This window comes from Apis laboriosa, unplaced genomic scaffold (genome assembly GCF_014066325.1).
Source record: "Apis laboriosa isolate Shangri-la unplaced genomic scaffold, ASM1406632v1 scaffold16_cov148, whole genome shotgun sequence".
Taxonomy (NCBI): Eukaryota; Metazoa; Arthropoda; class Insecta; order Hymenoptera; family Apidae; genus Apis; species Apis laboriosa.
Window position 1 is genome coordinate 2,923,435 of NW_025222129.1, and position 25,759 is coordinate 2,949,193.

General features: G+C 38.9%; 1 protein-coding gene across 4 annotated transcripts in view; it reads right to left on the reverse strand.

Annotated features, from left to right (window-relative positions):
- Positions 1 to 25,759, reverse strand: part of LOC122711335 (ankyrin repeat and fibronectin type-III domain-containing protein 1) — a 105,823-nt gene that overhangs the window by 51,031 nt on the left and 29,033 nt on the right. For all 4 annotated transcript variants that reach the window (XM_043930026.1, XM_043930029.1, XM_043930025.1 and 1 more), the window contains one exon: positions 25,431 to 25,567. In XM_043930026.1, the coding sequence (XP_043785961.1) occupies positions 25,431 to 25,567 (137 nt within the window). The remainder of the gene's footprint in view (positions 1 to 25,430; positions 25,568 to 25,759) is intronic.

Below are 25,759 nucleotides of genomic sequence, written 5' to 3' on the forward strand. Positions count from 1 at the left end.
AGGATACTCTTTTGTAGAGATTCTCTCTTTTTTTTTTTTTTTTTTTTTTATCTTTGTGCCATTCCTCGGCACTCGGAAATTCCTTTGCTGTTTTCCTCCACTCAATGCTCCTTCCGATTGCTGCAACTCCTCTTTTCAACATTCTTGCACCGATTTTTGATATCATCGTTCTCTTCTTGCTCAACGACTCTTCTCGAAATACAAGTAGAGAGAAGGTATTCCCTTATCCAAACGGCAATTTTCACGAATTTCAACGCTCCAGGAAGATGTGTCGCCGAAGGAAAGCTTGCATAGCGATAGATTCGTTGTCATTATCGATATTAGATAATAATCCTCTCTCCACAGAAAGTAAGTAGAACTGGAAACTCCAGCTTTCGATAGGGACAAAGAGAAAGTGAATATCGGTACCCATCGATCGAATTACAGGAATGGACGTCGCCAACTAGAGATCTTCCAGCAAAGGACGCAACATCTCGAAGAGCTTCAAACACTTTGACAATCGTAGCGAAATTGAAAGCACAGAAATTGGATTCGAACCACCTTTGAAAACATCTTTCCACGATCCATCTCAATCTCGTTACGTGAAACTCAACGATATTTTAACGTAGAATGTCATCCAGTTTGCGACAAATATTTCGAGTGATATTTTCGCACTCGAGTAAAAAAAGAAAATTTAACAGCTTCTAAAGTAAATAAATGAATCCAAATTTAGAACTTGATTCTTTTTTTTTTTTTTTGCAAAAATGTAGAAAGAATAATTTATACGTATTCTTATTTCGATTTTTGTATCAATTGTTCATATATATATATATATATATATATATATATATTACATCTGTAAATTAATTGGGTGCATCATTTAAGAAAAGAAATCGTTCCCAATCTTACACAATTATCGAATTTCTTGATAATAGAGATATAATAGATTCGATCTCTTCCAATGCTCGAAGCTGTATATCCGTCGAGTCGGAACAATTCGAGCGGATGATAATCAAGATGGAATAAGAGTTAAAAAGAATAATCCAAAGTTTTGCTTGAAAAATTTCTAGCTTTCTCTCCAACTTTCATCATCGATAAACTATCCTTACTTTTATTAAATTTACCGCGACAAATTGCAATGCGTTACTCCAAATGGAACGATTTCGGATGATATATATTACTATTAAAAAATCGAATTAAATTCTCTAATAATAACTAATATACTAATAATAACAATAACATAATATACAACACTCGAGATTCAGAAAGATCTCCCAGCAAGAAAGAAATCTCGACGCTCCGCTTAAAAATGATTGAAGAGAGAAAGACAGAGTGTCTCGAGTTTTCAATGAAATTATAAAAGGATAGATCGTCCCTTTCCCTCCTTCTTTTCCGGACCAAGTTTCACCGCCAATTGAATTTTTCACCGCGGGTATCCTTCGAGAAAAGAGGTCCTCCTCAACTTTCTCCTCCGTTCGTTACTTCCTCCTCGTTAGGGATGCTTAATCCAATTCCCGGAATTCGACCGATGAATGTTCGAAAATGCTCCCCCACTTCCCCCCTCTTCGATGATCATCGAATTAAATCTGAATGAAATGTGATCGCAACGACGAACCTCGTTGTAATAATATAAAACCGCTTAAACGAAAGAATCCGTGAGAAAGAATCCGTGGAAACCTTGAAGACGAGGCAAAGAAAAAAAGAGAGAGAAAAAACAGCGGTTCGAATTGAGACAAAGTGTAAAAATTCATATTTTTAGAGTTAAGAAGAGTTTGTCGCGGCGCAAAGGATCGAACGAAGGCTCTCGACCTACTTCCTTCCCGGTTGCAAATTAATGCAACCCGAGCCTCTTTGATATAAAACGTCGGCTTCGGTTAAAATAAGGAGAAATCACGTAGCAGAAAGACGCGAGTGTTTTATTCTTGGAGGGAAGGGACGTTTGATTCCGATCAATTTTGAATCGAGTTGGAGAGGGGTGAGTTGGACGGACGAGGAAGAGAGATTGGTCGGACAAATTTGGAGAAATGGCGCCGAGTCCAAGGTGGCTTGGTTCTTAAAGTGGCTAACGCGCGAAAAAGGAGAGCAATAAAGTGATAAATCCAAGCTAAAGTTTTGGGGATAGAACGCGTATCGAAGCTGCAACTATTGCGCCTTCTCCGAGAGAGATCGAGGATAGAAGATCGACAGAGATGTCTCTATTTATTTGGCTTCTAGAATACATCCTATATCCACGAATATATAACACCCTCTATAAGGAAAATTCAATAATAATTCGTTAAGTAACTCTGATACGAAACATGGCAACGTAATTATATTGAAATAAATAAATGCGTTCCCTGAGGAACTCCTTTCACGAGTCACAATGTTGGTTAATTGCGAGTGTCTTGGTGGGGGATGGATGTAATTTGCATAAATTTGATTGGATCGACGGTGAGCGAGAAGGAGAGAAGGAGATGGGTAAATTTTGTCATGGCGGAAACGGAATCTCGTGTTCGAGGACATTTCGATGATCCCGCTTATGCTCGCCCGTGTATTGGCAACCGTTCGAGCTCGAATCACTGGTTCAGATGTTGCAGCAACGGTTGGCAATGAACCTGACCTCGAAACACGGAGATCAACTCGAAGGAAATTCGTTTCTCCTCGAGTGAACGTTACTCGAGCCACCATTTTCTTCCGCGATATTATCGGATTATGTTATGTTGGCGCGATGCTCGGCCGAGCATAATGGTATTACGTTCCTCCTCGCGCAATTTCAACCGATACAACGCGTCGTAACGTTATTAAACCATCGATAAAGAAACGTAAGAGTCTGCCGTTTCATCGTAAATATAAATCTTCTTAACGTATGCGATATCAAACGCGGCACGGAAGGAAGGGGAAAGGAAGGGGAAAGGAAGAGATATCGGTGGTATTTTTATATTTATATTTTTATCCGCTTCGACGAATATTACAATTCGAAAAGTATTCGATTATCGAGTAAATGTTCGAGCAGATGTTCTCGAGAAAATGTACAATTGGGATGATTTATATTCGAGTATACTACTGAGAGTAGGCGGATTTTAAGACATTCCAATTACATTTAATCAACGATAAGATGGAATTTTTGAACGACAATTTTGTTGTACGCATTAAATTACGAGACGAATAGGAAAGAGATTTTGCATCGCGATTTATTTAAACTTTGTCGCTATCAAATAAATATTCGTCTGGATACGTAACGCTAATCGATTTTTCAAACAAGGGATTAAAACTCAGAGTTGGAGAAATGGTAAATTATCAAAACGCAATCCAGATCTCCTCAGTTGTATAATGTTTACAGCTCGTTCGAAATTATTCACGACTCGGTAATATACCGAATAATAAAAGCCACGAGGTTTTTACTATTATATACGAATATCTGTCGACGATAAAAGTTTCCTCATAAATTCATTCTCCGCATGCTCGAGGACAAAGTTTATGCGGAATTCCGATTACGGCGCGTAAATTCCCGCAAATTCCATCTTCCTCTAAAACAATATGCCCTCGCGTGTCCTCCACGTATAACTCATGAAAATTTTTCGACCCGTCTCCTTCGATACGTCTCCACCTCCTACTCGAATTTCTCCTCGAAACTCGTGCAAACAAACGATCACCGAACCATCGAACCATCCATTGTCAATCGACTATTGACCCTACGGAGTCATATCGATTCATCGCGCTCGAACGATGGAGATGGAGAGGGAACGTTCGATTCCCAGAAATTTCCTTCCCAGCTCGTGGCCCCAGGATTCCCTATTCGGCTGCGTCTATAAACTGGATTTACGTACGTTCAACTCGAGGTGGAAGCCGGGCACGTGACGAGACTGTGAAACCGCGACCGAATTTCGCGGTTTCTCCGTCTACGCTCGTAAAACTTTCGTAATTTCCGGGAGCACGGGAGATTTACGGGAGGAAATTTCGCGTTTCGAGATTTCCACGCTCGAAAAATCGAAAACGCGAGGAGGGAACGTTTAACGCGGCGATTTCACGAGAAATATGTATTTCTCGATTTTCCTCGTAAAACGCTCCTTCCTCCAAAGATACTCCTTACCGCGAAAACTGGATAATTTTACTATCAACGGCGAGCGCGCGTGAAATTAGAATTGACCGCCTCGCGAACGATGCACACGTGCGCGGTGAACTTTCTGGCATCCATTATGGCTCGACACCGTCGTAAATTTCGCTGCATGATGTCCGCGCCAAGTGGAGGGCGCACATGCTGCGAACGCTTTGCCTGCCAACGATAAACGTTGATCGAAATGATCCGTCGGCCGGTAGGGGTTCGCCTCGATAAACGTGCCGCCTAAAATTCTCCCGATCCTAATCGAAACACTCTTCCAATTCGCACGGGTAATTTTATCGAGCAAAGCGTCGAGAATAGGGATGTTGGAGAGATGGATTTGATACAACTCGATTCGAAAGTTTAATTTTCTCGAGCCAAGAAATTGGATATACGGAAGAAGAAACGTTTTAAACGTGTTCATAAACGATGTAGAATAAAGATTGTTTCATCCTGTTTCGTTCCAGCCTAATATCTACGAATTAAATGGATAGAGATTAGATAATTTTTAATCGAGCTCTCGTAATGGGATTCGAAAATGTCCACGGAACTTTTTACGTAACATTTTCTTTTTTTTTTTTTCTTTTTTTTTTAATAACGAGTAAACAAGGCAGTCAAGAACATTAACGTTTAAATGAACTTTTAAATAAGCTTATCGTGTACTGCAAAGTAATTTGAAAAATTTCATTTCACAGATCCGAAAAAAATTGAATTGCGTTGTATTAAAACCGATTCCCAAAGGCGATAAAAATATCCCTAAGGACTTAGTCGAGATGGTTGGAAATTTGGAAAAGACGAGGCGAAAAGAAAAACCGATTTTATCTTTTTCCAAACAATAAGAGATCGAGTCAAGTTTATTTTTCCAATCTTCAACGTTAACAAGGATAAGAGTAAAAGAGAAATTTCCAGTTGCATAATAAGTGAACAAAAATTTGTGAATGTCGCGAAGGCCAAGGATTATGGACGAGAAATTGTGAGAGGGGAGTTCGTTTCGAGCCAGCCAGTTTTTCACGGCGAGAAAGAGAGAGATCCGCTCGTATTTCGCGTTTACAATTTTCAGACGACGTTATTTTCCGCATCGGAGTTCTCTATCACGATCCATGCTAATTGGATGAAAAAAAAGATTCGACGCGAGAATCCCGTATTGTCCCCGGGGGAATATTTTTCGCCCGTGGAATCGCATTGTTATCGATCACGGATGCGACTCGCATACGCTCCACACACACACACACACAGACAACGGTACGGCGTACGCGTTTGGATCTTTTCATGCTCGTTTGAGCTTATGAAACACGCGGATTACCAAACGTTACGACACATCCTCGAACCGACACCTGCGCAAACACACCCATCGTAATAATGCATCCGTATTTCCATTAACGACCGAATCAGGCCGTGATTATTCCTTTCGTCGCGCCAAATATTTTATATTCCCGCGGATAATATTCCCGACAAATTTCACGAAATTTTTTCCTTAACCTTCTCGCGCGTAGATGCCTCCCCACCGACCGATTTTCTCTCTTTTTCCTATTTGGATCGATCGAATAGGCGGGAAAGAGAAGGAGAAACGGATCGATAATAAGCGATGCTTAAGTGGTTGGGACACGAAACTGGTCAGACACGAAGGAATCGCTTCCCCCCCCCCCTCCCCCCGCCACCGTTCTTCGTTACTCGATCGATTAATGTATGTATCGAAGGGATTACTTTCGTAAATTTATTTAAAAGAAGGATCGTCGAAAGAAGAAACGAAAAGAGCGTTCGATGATGGAAGTAATCGTAATATCGATACGATCGATGAAATTCAGTTTCGAAATCGAGAAGAGGAGGTAAACGATTTTGACAGTGAACACGCGCGCGCGCGCGATCAACAAGAACGAGATCTTTTAGATCAGACCGAGTGGAATCGGTTGTCTTTCAACGATCAATAATCTTCCTAAGCCTTGTATAAATAGCGGGTATCGATTTCCTCGTACAGAAAAGCTTTCTTTCGTAATATCCTGTCGCGCTGTCAATATTTCAGGCGAAACCCCGTAATAAAAATAAGCGAGTTTCTTTTTAAACAAGAATTAATATCGTTGCACGATTAGATCTCGATCGAGCTAATTTTCATCGTAAGTACACTCTTGTTTAAATTTTTCCTTTTTCTTTTTAATCCAATAATTACACGCTGAGTAATAGAAACGTTTCGATCGGTATTTCGTAAGATTAAAAACCATCGGATTAGAGAATCTGTTACAAAAATATCGTTTCACTTTCAAATATATTCCAAATATATTCAATATATTAATTCAATATCTGCATGGAAACGAAAGAGTGGATTCTGTTCGCTTCGTTTTTTTAATAACCTTAAAAAATATACACCGCTTTGTTATTATTAAAATAAAGCGAACGTGTGTAATCTAGAAAGAAAAAAGAAGAAAGAAAGAAAAAAAAAAGAAAAAAAAAAGAAAAAGGTAAAAAAATTCGATTCGAGAACCCAATGAAACTGGCGAATTTATTGGCACAAGGAAACCACAGAAAAATCCCCTCGATATTTTCACGCAGGATTTTTTTTTACGCCACTGAATTTCATGTTTCCAATCAACCTGACCAGCGAAGAAACGCGACGAGACGGAAGGAAAATCCATTAGACAAACAGAAAGAATTTCGGATCTTCTCTAAACTCGTAACCGCGTCATGTTCGATTCAATCACGATTTTCTCTTTAACGATGCACCACCAATTTTCTTTCTTTCTTTCTTTTTTTCACGGATCCTTTTACTTTCTATCTTCGCGCTATCTTCGTTCTCGATCGAGATCGTTATCTATTTTCCCTCTCTCCAAAACTTTCTCGCTTTTTGCTTTCGTAAAATAAATCGCCTTTGTAACAATTCGTTCGCGTTTTCTTAACGCGACATACAATGATTATTGCGAAAACATTGGATTTGCTATTAGGAGAGATAAGAGAGATAAGAAAGAGATCGGAAAGTTTGTCGAAAAACTTAACCAGTTAACGCTACCTTCCTTCTTTCGTTAATACAAATTACGAAACTTTCCCTTACCGGTATTTTTAATAGAATTCTAGAAATCTCCTTGAAAATTCTCCGCTTGAAAACCGATCCTCACCTTCCTTTCACTTCGATGAAAATTGATCCCCGCCCCGTTTGCCTCTCGATTCTCCGCGTCCCCACAACTCTTCCCTCCCCCTCCCCTCCGCAGAACCGCAAAATCGATATCACAGATTATCCCTTAAAGATGTTGCACCAGGAACCGATCCTTGTTTCGACCCTTGTTATTCGCCTTTCGATTCCGCTCCGCTTCCTCGCCCATCTTTTCCCCGACTCGATCCTCTGAATTATTCCATCCTTTTCAACCCCGCGAGAATACCGTTCCCTCGCATTGACGAATTTATCCGTATTGTTTCGCAGAAGGAGGATCGATGCAAGCGATTCGAAAATGATCGAAGAAGGGAAGTGAAGAAGGGTTGGGCGGATATAAAAATTTCAGGCGAGTTTTGTTCCATAGATTAGAATGGAACAAGCATCCGGGGGCAAATAATCCGAGAGAAGAATGGAAGAAGGAAGGGGGGGGAAAGGATCGTCTGTATCTGAATGGAGATCGAAGAAAATCTTCTTCTTACCTCCTCGAGCGGAAGTGGATAAATCCTTAAAGATTCGAATTATCGCGAATTATTCCAAGAATCTGGAGGAAGATTAAGAGTAAATAACGAGACGCGGATAACGCGTGTAGATTATACGTCAGATTTCACAATTTCTTTCCCGTGAAAGCAAGGAAAATCTATTTTAAATCTATTTCTATGATGTCGAATCGGATGAGAAAATCGGTTCCCTGTCATCTAACGAATGCAACGTTAGATATATCAACCGGTATGGAGAGATATTTCGAAGAAGAAAGTTGCAAATCAGTCGGAAGGAAGGAAAATTCTTGAGAGCGAGATAAGTTCACGTATATAAATACACATTTTTTACGTGGCGCTGGGTAGAATCATGTGCGCTTTTTTCGATATCAGAAATCCAACGTTACTTCCTGCCTCTTCGTCGAACAGAATATATTGGAGTTTTTTTTTTCCCCCCAAGTTTTACCTTCCATGCGACGCGACCACCCTTCTTTTCTTTTTCTTTTTTTTTCCACTCCCCTTTTTTGTTCCCTCTTCCTCCTTCCAAGACGCGTAGAAGAGTAGCTGACTCTCGAGAAAAATCTCTTTCGCGTGTTCCTCTCCTTCCGACAGGAATAACATTTCCGTGATAATGATAAAAGCATCGTAAAAACGAAAGATCTCTCGGGTTAGAGAGATAGATCTAGACCGAATATTCTTGATTTCTTTTCTGTCGTAAAGCACATTAATCAATGTTTATAGAGTTGACTCGAAAAATGCGCTCGACTATTTGAATATTTTGCATTTTTTCTTTTTTACGTTGCTTTCGAATTAAAACGAACGCAATGATAAATGATGCAAATTGAAAAGGTAAATAGATAAATAGAATTTTTCTGGAAAATTGAAATGAAAAACCGAAGAAACATTTTCGCTAAACTTCACCTCCGATTTCCGTGCAAAATACATGGAAGAATCTCTATGAACGAACGTCCTTCGAGCATGAAAGCTTCCTCGACTTTCGATAAAAGCCTTGGACAAGGGAAACGTTCTTAAAATAACATTTTACACCAAGATTCTCCACGATGGAGCTGAATTACACGCGTCACTTCGATAATATCGTTAGAGGAAACTTGGATTCATCGCGAGAAATTCTATTTTTTATTTTTATTATTAACTTTGTATTTTCGAACATTTCGATTTTAATCAAATAAGAATTTTTAACATCGTTTCGCAACTTTCCATAATTTTGAGAGTCTTTCAGTGGATCAGTCATCCAACGGATTTGATCCGTTTAAATCGAAATTTCTTAATCGAAGCTAGTTTTTTTTTCCCCCCCTCAAACGTGATTTTAAACAACAGCTTTGAAACAAAACGAAACGAGCAAGTTAAACGAGTCATGCAATCCGTCCGCAGATAAAAGCTGCGAAATTGTTCGACGCATCCTTTCGTTCGTTTACCTACGAGTATCGACGAGTCGAATCGAATTTTTATTCGTTTGATATTCTTTGAATTACAAGCATATACGCTCATTACACTCTCGTCGAAGAAACAAGTGAGAGAAATAGGTGGAGTAAAATAATTGAATGCAAAACTAAAGCAACTGAAAAGAAGAAAAAAAGAAGAAGGAAGAAACGGTACAATTACTTGCGAAATAAGAATGATAAAAATTTGTTTTTAAAAGAGACAGAAGAAGAGAGAGAGAGAATAAGCAGAAGAAAATATTTCTCGTCAACTTAAAAAACTTTCTTCCACGAAACCACTCCTAAAATTTTCCATATAACCTTGCACCCATTTGATCCATAAATCTCCGGCTTAAACTCGTACCGCCACCGATCAATTCCAATTGGCTTGGTGGTAAACAACCCGTGACAGATACACCTCTGTGGTAACAGAGAAATCATTAATTAAAGATTCGTCGATGAATAAAATTCGCACGACCTATCAGTTAATCAGATAATGAATCGAGCGAGAATTTTTCACGAATAAAATGTAAAAATGTAGAAGGAGGGGGGAGGGGGGAGAATATTTCTACGCAAATCATCCGAATCGTCAAATTTTCATTTATCAAGGGATACCTACGCGCAAAAGTTTACTCGAACAATCATTAAACGTCTCGCGTGGGTTTCGTTGGAGTTGGAGTTGGCCGGTAAATGTCATTCATTTTTTTGTTCCGACGCGTTTCCTCCTTGGCGCTATTCATTTTTATTACTGGAAAAGTCGGTGGTTGTGCCGTGCCTCGTTGGCACGGTTGCGCAACGCGATGCAAAACTTTTCAAAGGAATTTTCTTCCCCTCCTCCCTCCGGAAGTGGCTCCTCTCGCGCTTATTCACGCGACAGCCCTTCCTCACGTTTCTCTATTTACCTTTTTTTTTTTTTTTTTTTTTTTTTCACAACTTGCTACGTGATTCCACGTTCTAATTTTCCACGTTTCTTTCCTTGCCCCGATTTCCACGGTTTTCTTGACATCGCGGGGTCAACGACTTTTTTTCCCTCCCCCCTCCTCTTCGAAGATGGAAGGAATTAAAACGCGACACTTTAATGGCCTACATCTCGCTAAATAATGATTTCGCGAAAAGTCGAGCGTTGAAGAAAGGGGAAGATTTTGGCTAATGTGTCTATTTTTATACCCGCTTGCGCGTGATTAAATATTTAGGAAAATATGAATTTTAAATCCAAGAAAAGAAAAGAAAAAATTTCTAATGATTTCTAATGATAAATTAATTCTTCCTTTCACTTTTTGCAATCTCTATCTATATTACATTTTTCGTATCAAATCTCGATTTTATTTCTTAAATGCGACACAAATGGATCATTATTCTAAACTCGATGTAAATGTACCCGATGATTTATGGCCAATATACGTCGGTGCCAGTGAAATCTTGGAAATTCTTTTACGCACCACCTCGTCTCCACGTCAATCTTACGTTACGTAAAAAAGGAGTCAACCATCTGCTATGGATAGCATTCCCTGCCATCCTCCCCGATTTCATCCTCCAGATCTCTTGGAATCTTCCTTCGATTCGAATTCGAATCCTCGGACACGAGTAACGCGAGGAGGTTAATCTCGTTCGTATCTCGCAATTTCGCGTGAATTACGCGTGAACGAACGTGGCGCGAGAAAAGAAGAAGATGGAAAAAAGCGACGAGCCAATTGGTCGCTCCAAGGATCAAACTTTCCAAGCTGCGCCAGAACCCCTAAAATACTCGAGGCAACTTGGATCGACTCGATCAAAGTCACAATGTCTCGTCGTCGTCCAATCCTAAATTTCGAGATGTTCGCAACACGTGTCGAAATGATCGATCTTTATCAAATTTTCACGTTTATTGTTCGATGGCAATCGAAATAGCTGTTGTACTTGATTATTTTTTTTTATATATTATATATTCAGAAAATATTTGTCTCGCGAATATATGTAAATGGAATAGAAAAGATCTGAAATATTTAAGAGAAAGAAAATTTCAATGGCGTCGCAACGTTTGAAAGAAAAATATTCCTCACGCTGTATACGTGATTTTCTCGATCTAATCGAATCTGTATGGTGCGATTTTGGTGAGAAATATCATTATATTAAATCGTTGTGAAGGGACGTAAACCGAGAAGATAAGCTTATCGCACTCGATGCGCCACGAAAAATTGAAAAGAATCTTCGAAGGCAGATATCGATTTTTTGATATACGTAAAGCGATTGCGAATCGGCGAAAAATGCAACGAAATTCAAATACACTAACAGCAGCATACATACTTAATGCAAATGGAAAGTTAAATCTTTCACGTTTCTCTCTCGATGCGCATCACTCTCTATAAGAAATCATTAATTTTGTTCGATGGTAAACCGAATTCCCGCCTCGTGAAATTTTCAGTAATTGCATCAACGAACGTGGTACGTGGCGCTCTAACGCGATATAATTTCACTTTAACCTATCAAATACAATTACGAAGAAAGGGAAATTGATTTGTTTCGAGATAATTTTCAAAAAAATTTCACTAATTTCGAAAATCATAGAGATGGTTGATCCGATTAAAAGCCATAAAATTTGTTTCTTCTCGTAATTGAGAATTACGAACTGTTTGTCGGAAAATATTTTTAGAAAGATGATAATCCTTTTTCGAAAAAAAAAGGTAGACGAAAGAGTGACAGCCTTTTATGGGGATTAACAGAAGAAATCCCGTGAGTTATTTCGCGCTGTACTTTCCCCACCAGTCAAATTGAATTTATTCGGACGAAAGAGGAGAAAGTTTGAGAAATTGGCGAAAGATGCAAAAAGCAATGGGAAAGAATCAGGAGGGGAAAGAAGAAGAGGCGAAATTTGCAGAATCGTCGATAGAAGAAATCCGGCGTCCTTTTCAATTTTATCCTATTCCGAGAAGAATTCATCGTAAACCACCGTACGCTCGATTCCTTAATGCCTTTTCCGCTTTTCCCGCTTTTAAATTAAATCGAAAGAAAATTCTGTGGAAAAATTCTACGTACGTTAATTTACAGATTAGATTTTGATACGCGAAAAATATTAATCTGTTAATTATTTTCGATCGAATTATTTCATTTTTGGTTCGATTCCACTTTACTTTTTGTATTTTAAAAATATATATATATTTTTTTTTAAATAAGACAGACGATCAGTGAAAAAAAAAAGAATAGTGAAACAAAATAGCGAAAATAGAAAGACGAGTTTTAAATTTTGTTTTCTGCCATAGTAATCACGAACCGTATGCAGCAGATCTCTGACAAAAATCCTACACCTCCTCCACTATCCACTACTATCCCAAATATTCCAAATCCATTCACCGTCTGCGAAGAGAGGAAGAGATAAATCGTCGATGTAATCCAAAATACAAGATCCTCGATCCACTATTTCGCTCTTTTCTCACTCTTCCAAATCCATTATCGATCGAATCGAATCGCGTCACCACGTTCCTCGAAATCGTATCACGACTTCGCTCTAATCATCGATCTCGTCCCTCCATTTCGACCGATGATTATCTCCCTTGCGAGTACGAGGGAAAAAAAAAAAAAAAAAAAACACCCTCCCCGCGCACGTACAATTAACAGCGTTTCAAGGTTAATCGGAGGAATCTCCACCCCCATTCGACCCCCAAGTATGCCACCTCGTCCCTTAATTGATCTTTCGATCCTCGGATTCCAAGCTATCCACGGACAAAGGAGAATCTTCGTGGCGATCGTTCCACGGATGGAAGGTTTTATTAACGCGTGGCAAGGGGCGCGTGGATAAATCTGGACAAAAGTTGGAATTCGAAACTGGGTCATCCGAGAGGTCGAGTCGAGAGGTGTGTAACGCGGAATCGGAATCACTTGAACGAAACAGTTTGCAATCGAAAATAAAAAAAAAATAAGAAAAATATAAATATATACGAGCTTTATACTCGGATTTCACTCAGAAATTTATTACTTCGATTATAATATTATATATCTCTGGATCTGGATTAGCATTTTGTCGAGACGATTGAACGAAACAATCGGATTTTCACGGTGAGGAGTTTCTGAAACATTTTTGAAATTATATTTACGCCTCGGAATTCGAAAATCGAGGACGATTTGTTAATATATACGCGACACATCTGTGATTATTCGTCCAAAATGTTTGCACACGAAAGAATTTTGTTCAAGTTTCGATGAAAATGCTCAACTTTTTTTTCACGATAGTAAATAGATTCGAAAATTTCGCGGCATATCGTGTTGATTCGATTTTGAAGAATTTAATATATAAATTTTTAATGATCGCTACGATCGTGAAATTAGAGAAAATGGAATAGTTGAGAAATGTCGAAATTGCTCGTTTATTTATTCATTGTGTTTGATATGCGAATGAAAATAGTTTGTCCTTTGTCATTTCGACGAATGTCGTCCATTTGAATTTAAAAGAGCATTGAAAATTTATTCGAAAATTACATGAATCTTTAATTACGAAAAAATTGTAATCGTATATAACGTGAATCGTCTTAATTCTATCGATTTCATCGATTTCGTGTTAAATTAAAGTTCAGGAACGATAAATTTGATCATCGTGTTATCATTATTGTAGAATTTTGAAGAATTATTTGGGAAGGAAAATACGGTGTTTAAATTTTTGTGAAAATTATTCGTATAGTTTTTAAAAATTTAACGAGATATAATTTGATTTACCATTTTTTTTATTTGAAATTCCAAAAGTGTCGCTGTGGAAAATTTTCAAACGTGGAAAAAAGAAGAGAAAAAGAGTTAGAAAACGAATAAAATTACGAAAAAATATAAATAATCGTAATACTTTAATAATACTTTCCCGCATCAACGATGCGATGTAAATCATGATTGCCATTATTTTCTTTTTCCTTTTTTTTCTTTTATCAAAGAATAGATCCAGATTTTCACCTCGAACGAAAGAGATTTCATCCAAATCTCTAGCTTTTCACATTCTCGATCAAAGAACTGGCCTACATTCGACCCGTTTCGTCAGATTTTTAAGGCGATCACGAGGCATGGAGTGTGCAAATCTGGCCAGAGATTACTCTGCTGCTTTCCCAAAGTCGTAAGTACGGAGTATCGAGTATAATTTTAGATCGAAGACTTTGTCGCTTCGAAAAGTTGAAAATAAACGGGCCAACTTTTCCAACATTGAAATCTTTAAAACTTCTTCCTTAATAATATATCTTTTAATTCGTTGTTAAATAGTTTCAAAAATAAAATCACGTGGAAGAACTTCTCTTGTTATCGCCTATAATCGCACCGTTATCTCTGTTATATAATTCTAACGTTAAATTAGAAAGGAAACTTTTAAACTTTGAAAAAGAAGTTCGAGAAAAACGTTTTTTCGTAGAATAATATCCAGAACCGAGACGACTATATTTTCTGGAAAGAAAGCCTGATACCACAGAGGCATTCGTCGGACGCTAAGAGGATAAAAAACTTACCTCTAGACCGCTCTAATATCACAGACTTATGCATGGCTCGCCACGAGGTCGAGGGTTTTAATCTACGACCACTCGATGCCCATCAACCCCCCACCCTTCTCTCTTCGTCTAAAAGTTGTGGAGATCACGTGCAACCACCCTCATCGAGTCAAAGTTCTTACGGTTCCCGAGATCGCGCAAAGGTCAAGGAATGGATCGCGGTCAAGATGCAAGTCGGTGTAACTTTGGCTTGTGGAACGTTCGAGTTGGAAACGAAAGCAGAATGGAGACAACGACCCCCGGTGAAGCTGTTAATCTTGATCTCATCGCTTCGAAGTAACAGAGGAGACAGTTTTACGCTCTCTGGAGCTCAACTGTGAATGAACTATTTCATCTTGGAACTGTCCCCCCGAGCAAATCGACGACTGAGGAGAATCCAAAAATTGAGTTACATTTCTTCCGATTAATTTTAAAAATTTTATTTTCCATTTTCAAAGGAGAATTGTCAAATAATTATATTATTGATTAAGGGTATTTGGATCGAGATACGAGAAACAAATTAAACGTTACGCACATTATTCGAAAGAATGTTCGCCTATCCGTGATACCTCATTAAACATCACCGTATCCATTCAGCCGGCCAAGAAAATGGAACTGTCATTTTCCCTATTTCCGGACGTCGGCCAACATTCTTTAACAGCGCCGTACCACCATCTTTAAATAGCGCGGAGAACGAGACGAGTCGTTCTTTTCTCTCGAAATTGGATGAACGCCCGCACCTTTGCCCTCTCTCATCGATCGATAAAAACTAAAGCAAACGTCTGACCGATAAAAAAGGAATCAATTTCCCAAAGAAGTGACGAAAATTGGAACGTCTTTTGCTTCGTTTAAATTGCGCGTACGATTGAAAAAGCTTCTCCGTTTCTCGAGAGGGTGAAAAAGGAGTTTAACCAAGGGCATCTGGGTTGGAAGGAAGCTTCGTTTAACCGAAGGGGTCTGCGATTAGATTCGAGGCGCGATAGAGAGATGGTAATTCTTTCCTTCCGAGGAAAATGTCGGGGAGAGAGAGAGCAAGTGACGTGGAATATCGCGTGTACAGATACATTTAAATCGAAATTGCTCTTTCTTCGGGCAGAGATTTCTGGTTATCTCTTTGAGAAAAAAAAAAAAAAAAAAAAAAAAGAAAGAAAATCGACTGCAGCCGGATATCGTTGGGACGACGTTTCACGGATCACTCGTTCACGGAGAAAAGGAAGAAAAGAAGATCGGTGCACTCGCGTGAACGAGCTTTAAACATCAAAGCATAATTAGCTGAACAGGTTTCATTCGGGTTCACAAGTTTTCTTTTTTTTTTTTTTTTTTTTTTTTTAACTAAAGTACGTTGAAAAGACTTTCGAGGGTTGATTTCTGAACAAAACAAACCGGTAAATATTCTTTTTCAAAGGGTGGGTTTTCGATAACAAGTAACGAGAGAAAATTTTCAAACTGTCTAATTAAGATTTTGAAGGATATGTTTCTTGATAAAATGTTTAAAATCGAATGTTTTCTCCCAATATTCTAAGAAAAATAATTTAAAAAGATTCTCAGAGATCTGAGAACTACATACTTTTCTTTTCTTTACAACACACGAAGGATAACTTTTGATGCGCACAATGAAAATAACTTTTAAGACAAGCTGAGCGTGTTGAAAAGATTCTAAAGGATGGAATCTACAGGATGATCTGTGACGAAAAATTTGAAGATCGTACGCTTAGATTTATCGGGCTCGTAGACGAAGAAAACGCGAACGATAAAACAGGTTGAGTGGTTGCTCCATATAATAGAAGCATTATTGACACGAATAAGAATTTGTTGCGATTCGTATGCGCATTTAAACCACGGTCCATCTTTCTTTTCAAGCATCTAGGAATGTTTCGCCACGAAACATCGGCCGATAAAATTGCCCAGTTTTCTCACCGATGTATTAACTTTTTCACGCCTACTCTCTCGATTCCATTTATGAAACGCATCACATTTATAATCACTGTTAATCAAGAAAAGAAAAATGTCGTAATCGAGGTGTGGACAATTCTTAACCGATAATTTATTCTCCCTCTTCGATTCCATTATCGAGAAAATTATATCCGTGTCGGATAGAAAGTACATACCCTTTTCGAGGAATAACTCGTGGAAATATTTTCGACGAGTGGAATTTATTAGAAAAAGAGACTGCATATAAAAGACACGTGGAATTCCCCTTTGTAATCATGCCACGTGCGCCAATCGTAGTTAACGGGATGAAAAAGAGGAGTGTGAGGGCAAATTACACGAATCCTTGGTGTTTTGGCGAGAAAAGGGTGGGAAATGGATTTAACGACACGTCGAACGGAGTGTCCGTCCCAGGGGAATCAACCGAGCGCGACAGTTTCCACATTTACGTAAGGGTAGGACGAGAGGGTGATTAAACGAGCCACGTATGTCACGACACGCGCGTGTGTGCCTGTGCGCCATTTATTACGACGTGGACGCGTATGTGTCTGTGCGTGTGCATAGGTGTGTAGGTAAATGCAGCAGAGGCGGCGGCGGCAGTCGGCCGGTTCCAGAACGGTCGCCTCGTAGAAAATGGCCTCGAAGCGAAGTTCCGTTGAAACGGATGGCGTTCATTAAACGATACGCCTCGCTATGAAACCGTATATACCATACGATTCCAGCAATACCTGTTCGAGCAAATTAACCAACCCGTGGATTGTTAATTCCGCGCTGCAAAACGTGCGTCTCGTTCTTAAATGTGAAAGTGTACGAGTGTACGAGATTCGTTTGACGAAACTAATGGATCGTTTAAACGAACGGGAGGATCGTTGGTTGAATTCTCGTAAACTTGATTCGTTACGTCCTCTTAAACACGTGGTTTCAAAACACATGGCGATAGAACACACGGTGGGAGAGAGATAGAATGTTATTTAGCATAGCACGATGATATCATGACGATACGTAGTCGGAAGAATTTTTTCTCTTAGCAAATATTTTCTTTTTTTTAATTGGATTAATTCATTCTTATATTATAATCCTCTATTAAATATCCTTGAAAATGCGAAGAATCTAGTTCCATTATTTTCGCGTGTCTGATCTAGACCAATTATCATCACAGTGTATCCATTAATATTTACGAAAAAGGGTAGAAGCGCAAAGGAGAAGGAAGACAAACTGCTTGCTTGATATTCGTCTTGTTATTCGCGTTGCTTCTCTTTGCGTTGTATTATAATTTGCATTCGCAATGAATCACTACGATCAACCGTATTTCACTCGCCACGTCAACTCCCACTCGCGTCACGAAACTTTCAAACAAATTATTACGCGCAAATTTCCACCCTACGTTATATTATAAAAACGTATTGATCATCCTTCAATTAAGCCCTTTAATCGTCCCTGTAAAAACTAACTCCTAATTGATCATTTCTCTAATTGTAAATTGTCTCGATTTACACAGCATCGAAGATAGAAGACAATGGTGGACGTGCGAAACCTTCGATAAGAACGATGAATCCTTTAGGGGCGAGGAAAAGAGAGCCTTTGTTTATCCCGTCCGTCCAAACCGTTTAATATCTCTGCTCCCATCGATATAATCCAACCTGATGGCGTAATTTATTATCGCGACGAGAGAGAATCCGAAAGTATCGATGAATATTCATCGAAATTATCGATCCATCTACTTTTCTCCTCTCCTTGTATTCGTCGACCAGAAAATCGTTCACGTTAGATAATTTTTTTCTTCTCGATAGAATCGGTTCGAAAGTAAAAACGCGACACGATTGGAAAGCGTAAAGACTCCTCTCGCGACCGTTCGAAACGTTTCGTTAACATTTTAAACGTGCCACGTCCATCTCTATCTTATCGATGAGAATTTTTTTTGCCAGTGGAACGAATCATGAAAATATTCGAATATTTTTCAACGTACTTTTGACAACTTTTAATCATCATAGTGATTTTTCTTCGAATTAATATTCGTCAAATACTTGCGCGAAAATGTGCGTTATTATAAAAATATCTCGTTTATTTTTGACAGTGAAGAAACGTGATTGTGCTCGAGATACGACGAGAAAGAGGGGGTGAAACGTAACGAAATTGAATAAATAGAGGTGATTAGAACAACGAATGAAATATACGAGACGGTATAATCAAATTACATACAAAATACACGTAATTTCGTGAAACGGTCATCTTCTTGATTGCTTATTTCTTCGGTAAATAGTTGGCCAGTTTGCGTACAACGCCGCGAGCTATTTGCAGCAAATTTGTCCGTACAACTTCTCCACCTCGTAATTGCTTGCTCGTTTTCGAAGGAATCTACTAACTTTATTCGTTACCTTCAATCTACGATAATTTATTCCATTAATTGGTGCATATGAAATGTTCAAATAATCTTCGCCCGATCTTCCTCTACATCCTTTGTTCTACAACTCGTTACTACTTTTCTCTCGAATCGATTAATTATAAAATTTTCTTAGTTAGTTCGACTATTAATCGAGAGAACAAAACGAAAGACGAAAAATTCTTAGCCTCGACACGGTTAGGACATCTTTCATCTTTATCTCTCTTTCATCCCCTACATAGAAGAAATATTGCAAACTTTTGAAATTTATACTTAACTTGTTTCCTTCCGGCTATTCATTTCGATAGAGAATAAAGATTCGTGGAAAATATTCACAATAATATTTTCTTCCCTCAGCTAGGAAAAAATTTCCCATTCCTCTTTTCAAAGGAAAAGGAAATAATCTACGAGGACAGGATATTTCGTATAGTCGAATTGAAGATTAATTAGAGAAAACGAGAAGATAAATTTAAATATAGGGTGACAATCGACGAGTAAAAATCATCAATTTTTATCTTTAATGCGAGTCGCGTTGTCCGAGAAAAAAAAGAAAATCTTCCTCTTCGGGGGTAACTACCTGTTCCATCAACTTCGTTTCTTATCTAATAACGCGATGAAATTAAAGACGAAGGAATAGGGAAGGATAAAGTTTAACGAACTTAAAAAAAAAAAATAAAATAAAATAAAATAAAAGCTCGAATTTAACTTTTCCCTTCGCGATAAGAATAAATGCCGCTCCGCGATCCACGAGGATCCCGTGGCAATTAGGATTAACCCGTATCGATCTAATTTTAAGAAAAAGTGGAACAAGAGCAATTCTCTTCTACACGCCCTTTCAAAAATACCGTTAAGAAGAATTGCGAGCCATTAACCATGTACGCCAAACGATATCGTATAAAAAATATTATGACGGAAATGATAGGTTGGTTTGGAAGGGAGGCCGCGAATTCTTCTCGAATTGTTTGTTGCCACGAAACCACGAAGGGAATTTAATGTCGGCGATAAAATATCTACGACGGGGACATTTAAAGAGAGGAGAAATAAAAGACACCGAAGTGAAGTGAGACTTGCTCGCCTCGGAATGCCATGATAAAAGAGCCAATCTTATTATGTATTACGACACGCTTATTATTACACCGGATAGATTCGCCATGAAACGAAAACGAAAAGAGTATTATATCTATTTACAAAAAAATTTAGGAAAAATATTATACACGTGTACTATAATCGAAAAGAGAGAAAAAGGGAGCGATGCAAAGAAAGAACTCGAACTTGGATTTAACTTTTTCTTTTTTGTTAAAAGTTACACGGAATGTAATGCGTGTCTAACGTTCGACGAGAGCATTGCACGAGACGTTGGGTACTTGGCGGCAATTTCGCCCGTTCCGTGAAAAATGAGGTCTGGTGGAAGAGGGTAAAGGCCGAAGAACCAATTCAACCGAGTCTCTGTTTCCATTTCTTCTTTCCTTCCGTTCTCGCGTCGCGTGATTTCTTCTCCGTCCGACGCGGTGGTCGATTTGTCCGCGTATCGATCACCCTCTTTTCTAAAAACGACTCGAACGAAAATACTTGGCGTGGCCGTGCCACGCATCGAACGCGAGCCGTGTAAACAACGTCATCTAGAATTAGCATCGAGTAGCGAAAACACCACTTCGTGCTCGTGAATCGGAAATTGATTTTATTCCGTTTTTAACGTCGTTATTATTCGTCGTTCCATGTTTTCAAGTTGGAAATAGCGAATTGTCGTTCCTATTCCGAAGGAACTTTTCGATTCTTTTTTCATTTTTTCTTTTTTTTTTTTTTTTTAATTAATAAATCTCCGGTTGCAACGCTCGTGTAATAACGAAGAAACGAATCTCGTTATTTCCGGGCAAATAATACCCGATTTATTTATAGAGTGTAACACACGAACAAACGTTCAGCGAGCACATTTTGTTAAACGTGTTTCGGCCGACACGAGAGGCCATTAAATTCGGTCCAAATAACGGAATATATTTGGGAGATAAAATGGAGGGACGCGTCGGTTGGAAAATAATTGGAAGTAGCCCCGATGTATACACGGAGGATGAAGCGAAGAAGCAAATTCAAAGTGACGCATATGTATAAACGTATCACGGGGATTGGATTGAGACGCGAAGAAGAGACTGGTGCAAGATCGAACGGATGGGGTGAAAAAATTTTCACCAAAAAGAAATTTTCGTGGTTCTCGTCGATAAGATTATTCCGTTAATATATTAAGCTTTCGAATATGTTGAAAAAGATAATACAGATAGAGATGAGAAGAAAACACGTTACGTTATACAACGGAGTACAACGCGTAACGCTATCGAATGGAAAGTAAATAAATCAGATTTTAAGATTTACGACACGACGCGTTGTAAAAATCACGTGTATCACGATCAAACACTTTGGCCAACGGAAGGATTTAATATCCATTTAACCGTCCGTTTATTTTCCCTATTCCTATTCACCCAGAGGGAAACGCGCGAGAATCGAAACTTGAGAACAGTTTTTATTTACTCCGCGAATAAACCGTAACGGACGTAAAACAGGCCGATCGAGCACACACACTAGGTGAAGCCTAGAAGCTCGTTTCCAATATATATCCCGTACCGTTTCCTCGTTCTAGTGAAACTAGTCTAGGCACATTTTCTCTCATGCCCTCGCTAATTTTAGAAGAAACGTATCCGTGAGTCACGACACGTTTGCGCTTTATATCACGTATATGTATTCCGTGAAAAATTCGGTATTAAATCACGGGTCTATCGCGTATTCTTCGAAATCGGCTACCCGAGCGAAGCTTCGAACATCTCGAACACAATGGATACGTAAGTTCGACAAGTCAGCGATTTTCACGCGCGAGTGCGGCAAAGATTCTATGTTTTGGCGATCGAGCAAACTTTCCTCGCCAATTCCCAATTCTGATGTTCGTGAAAAAGTTTTTGAGAAAAAAAAAAAAAATAGAATAACAGGAGTTCGTAAGGAGGAGAAACGTAAAAATTTTTCACGGGGAGAATTCGTTATTTCTGCGCGAGAATTTCTTCGCGAGAAATTAATAATAAGATTTCCTGCGGGGAAATCGAGGGCGAAATTACACGGAAAGTGACTTTATCGAGAAATAATGGCAATGTCGTAACAAGGAATCGAAGCAACGCGAATCCCTTATCCCTATTCATTTTTCCATCTTTCGTGAGGATTAATAATCGCAATTTTTCCCTCGATTCTCATGCAAAGAATTCGATCTCATCGGAGCAAAAGGAGCAAAAAGTGTAAATCCGTTTCTAATGAAGTGAGCCAACGTAACGTCCTGAACTTGGTTTGTCGATTGACTGGAAACCGTGAAAAAAAAAAAAGAAAAATCACAGAGTTTCGTGATCCCGTGGTGGTGAGAATTAGCTCCTTTAAACTCGATACGAACTTCCCTCTCTCGTTCTCTCTCGATTTAAGCACGTTAACGAATAGTCAGAGAATCGAGTTCCAACGAAGAGCTGGCGATAATTCGGTTAACACTCTTTTTCTTTTTTTTCTTCTTTTTTTCATCCACCTTCCACTAAAGACTACTCGTAGAACTTCTGAGAAGAAGAAGAAGAAGAAGATCGGTTATTCGGGTTAATTAGTAATCGAGATCGTGACATCGTTTACAATGAAAGGATCGTGTTAATACACGAAATTTCTTTATTTTCATTGCAAATCGGATCGATTCGACGAAACCTTTAAAACAAAATCATCACCACGATGACCGCATTCGACCGCGTTCGAAAACCAACTCGTACAACTCAATTACGAAAGTTTTAGCGAGAATCGCAGGAACGGAGAGGGAAGAGGTGTCTCTTTAAATTGCAAAAAAATATGAAAATTTTTCCTCGGAATTATGTTAATATTCACGAATATCATAACGAAAGAAGCGCGCTATAGCAAAGTTTCTTTCTAAATATTTCCACCATCTTTTCCTCCGCACGTTTCTGGAAATTTACACGCGAGTTACGACAGAATTCTCTGCCTCCAACACCCGTGAAAATTCGCCGTAAATTTGACAACTCGATTCGAACCGCTACGAACTTTCTCTCTCGAAAGATTAGATTTCGAAACGATTCGTTTCGTTTCGTTAATCGAAATACGAAATTAGAAAAATATCTCTCCTCCCTTCCCCCAATCTCGAAAATTATATCACGTCGTCACGATCGCGTCACAATCGTTCTCCCTCTCCTCGAGGAAGGGGATTATCAAAATTCACGACATCCACTTACACGAATCGATGGATCGCATCGAATTTTCGAAGCGGGGAAAGCTCCGGGGAAACGGTTGGCCCGATGCTGATTAAATTTCAAAGTTTAGATTAGCAAGTTTAGGGGGTCACAAAAGCGGGCGTTATTTCCCTTATTCGTCTACGTTTCCGCGTTCGAAATCGGGAAACGCGGCTTAACCGCGCCACCTCAGCATTCGCCCATCATCGCGAGTTCGTCAAGTTCCGCAAAATTTTCTCTCGATCATCGCGACTACTCGAGTTCGCTACACTAATAACACGTTCTTAATTCGAGAGCTTCGAAATAGTTTATATTAAATTCATCAATTTTCTCTCGTCACGTTTGAAAAAGAAGAAATTTCTCCACGAATGGAGAAACTTATCCAATTATATTTGACAATTTTCTACTTCTTCTTTTTTTTTTTCCTTTTCAGAAAATTATTTTCAATTAGAAACGCGAATATCGATATTCACTGTCGAGGTGTACAGTTTCGTTGACAGGGGAGAGACGTGAAAGTTGATATTTTTTTTACGTTCGATCATTAATTCGAATTCGTTGATATATTTATATTATTGCGATAATCTGGTTACGTCTCGATTCGAATGAAGGAAGTGCATAACAGGTCGGAAGTCGCGATCGTGCAAATCCATTTAATTAAAGTAAATTTCCTGGACACGAGTGGATGCCGAAACCGAGGAGACGCGAAATGTTTGTCAAGTCTTTACGCGCACGTCTGACTGTTCATGAATATTCAAAATGGCGGAGTCCAAGAATTATTAATATGACGGGCAAACACAAAATGTCAACTCCTTCGAAACTCCTGTTTGTGCTGTTTGTTAACTTTACGAGGAAGAGATCAACGAATAATATTTCTCCAGATTCCTCCAGATTCGAAACAAACAAAAGTTTGGAAAACTGCGAGAGAATTCCAGTACCATTTTTCTCTCCAATTGGATTCTCGTATTACGTGTCTACGTGCGTGTAATGGAAGCCCAAATACGAGCCCGTTATCTCCGTGACGATAAGATGACACGGGTCAAGGATCGTTGCCAAGAATTTACATACATCGTGGTCAGGCGATACATCTTCTAGATGACAATCTGGAAGCAGCACAATCCTCCAACTAGTTTTATCCGCTTCCACGTGGACAACCTCGTATTTGTCTAGGTATTAATTCAATTATAGATATTTATGCCTGTCAAAAATTGATCGTTGAAAGAAACTAGAAGAAAAAATATTCCACGTCGCATTCGAAAATAAATGAAACAGCGAAGTATATATAGTAATAACGTTACGACGAATTCGTAGAATTCGTAGAATTCGAAACGGTGAGTTTACGAGAGATTCGTTAAGGTGAAAATCCATCGAGAGTAGTTTGGACTTAGTTACCGGTTCCCTTTGACAGTGGATGAGCAAGATAATTGAAACGAATATTCCACCCTTACGCAAAGCTTTCGTCGGAGGGAACGTTTTCGAGAAGTTTGCTTTCTGATCAATTATCCGTTAACGATCTTTCCGTTTTAGGTTTATCCACGTGGAAGCGGATAAAACTTCCAATAGAAAAATATCACGTTTCGACGCCGTTATACCGTTCCCTCTATTGATCTATTTTGCGTCGAGAAGAAAAAAAGAAAGCGCGCAATCGCGAAATCATCGCAATCTTCATTATCATCATTCTATTCAAAACTCCTCGAATATATTATTTTCATCGAGCCACGTTTCTTCCCTTGCTCGAAGAATGTCGATTGTATCCCTTCGTTAACCAGTCGAAACTTTTCTTCGTTTACGTTCTCGCCATTTTTCCTCCGCCTTGTTTCATCTCCAGTGTCATCTAACTTTGAAGAAAACGTTTCCATCCGAAGAAACGAAGATCCGTTCGTGGATTTAATACACAGATTTCCGGCACGAGCCGATCAGTCGCAACGAGAAAGAAAGAAGGAAAGAAAGAAAGAAAAAAAAGAAAAAGAAAGGAAATTGCTTCATAAATAATTCTCGAGGCGAGAAGAGGTTGGCAGATTAATTGGCCGCGCACGAATCGACTTTTGTCGCGAGATAATCAACGATGGAAGAGAATTAAGTTATCTTGGGAAAGAGGATCTTTTTTTCGCGATCGATTAAACGGAACATCGCGCCTTTCCCCGATTTTCCGGATGATCGTCCATTTCTTCGCTTCGAAACTTTTTTATCCGTAATTATTATTCCGTAAAAACGCCGAGAGAGAGAGAAAGAGAGAGAGAGAAAGGAAGGAAGAGGTAGAGAGAGAGAGAGGAGAAATGGAAGGAACGAGATTAAATCACTTGCTTTTTCTCCTTTCGCTGTTGCTTCTTCTTCCTAAAGGCCTTCTTCACCCGCAGAAGCAGAAAAGCGGCGCGATCGATGGTCAGGCCTGGTGAAGCCTTGTCGCCGCTCGACATCCTGCGTCCTAGACCTCCCAACACCTGGACAAATCGAACAAAACTATTACTTTATCGAGCGATTACGAGAGAAAGAAAAGGAATCGAGTTCAACATTTCTTTTGTGTACAATCTCGATTATTTTTCTTGATAAAATTTTTTTTCTTTCTACTTTCAGATGATACCATTTCGAAAAATTTTCAAGCTACGTACGTAAACGTTAAAATAAATGGACGC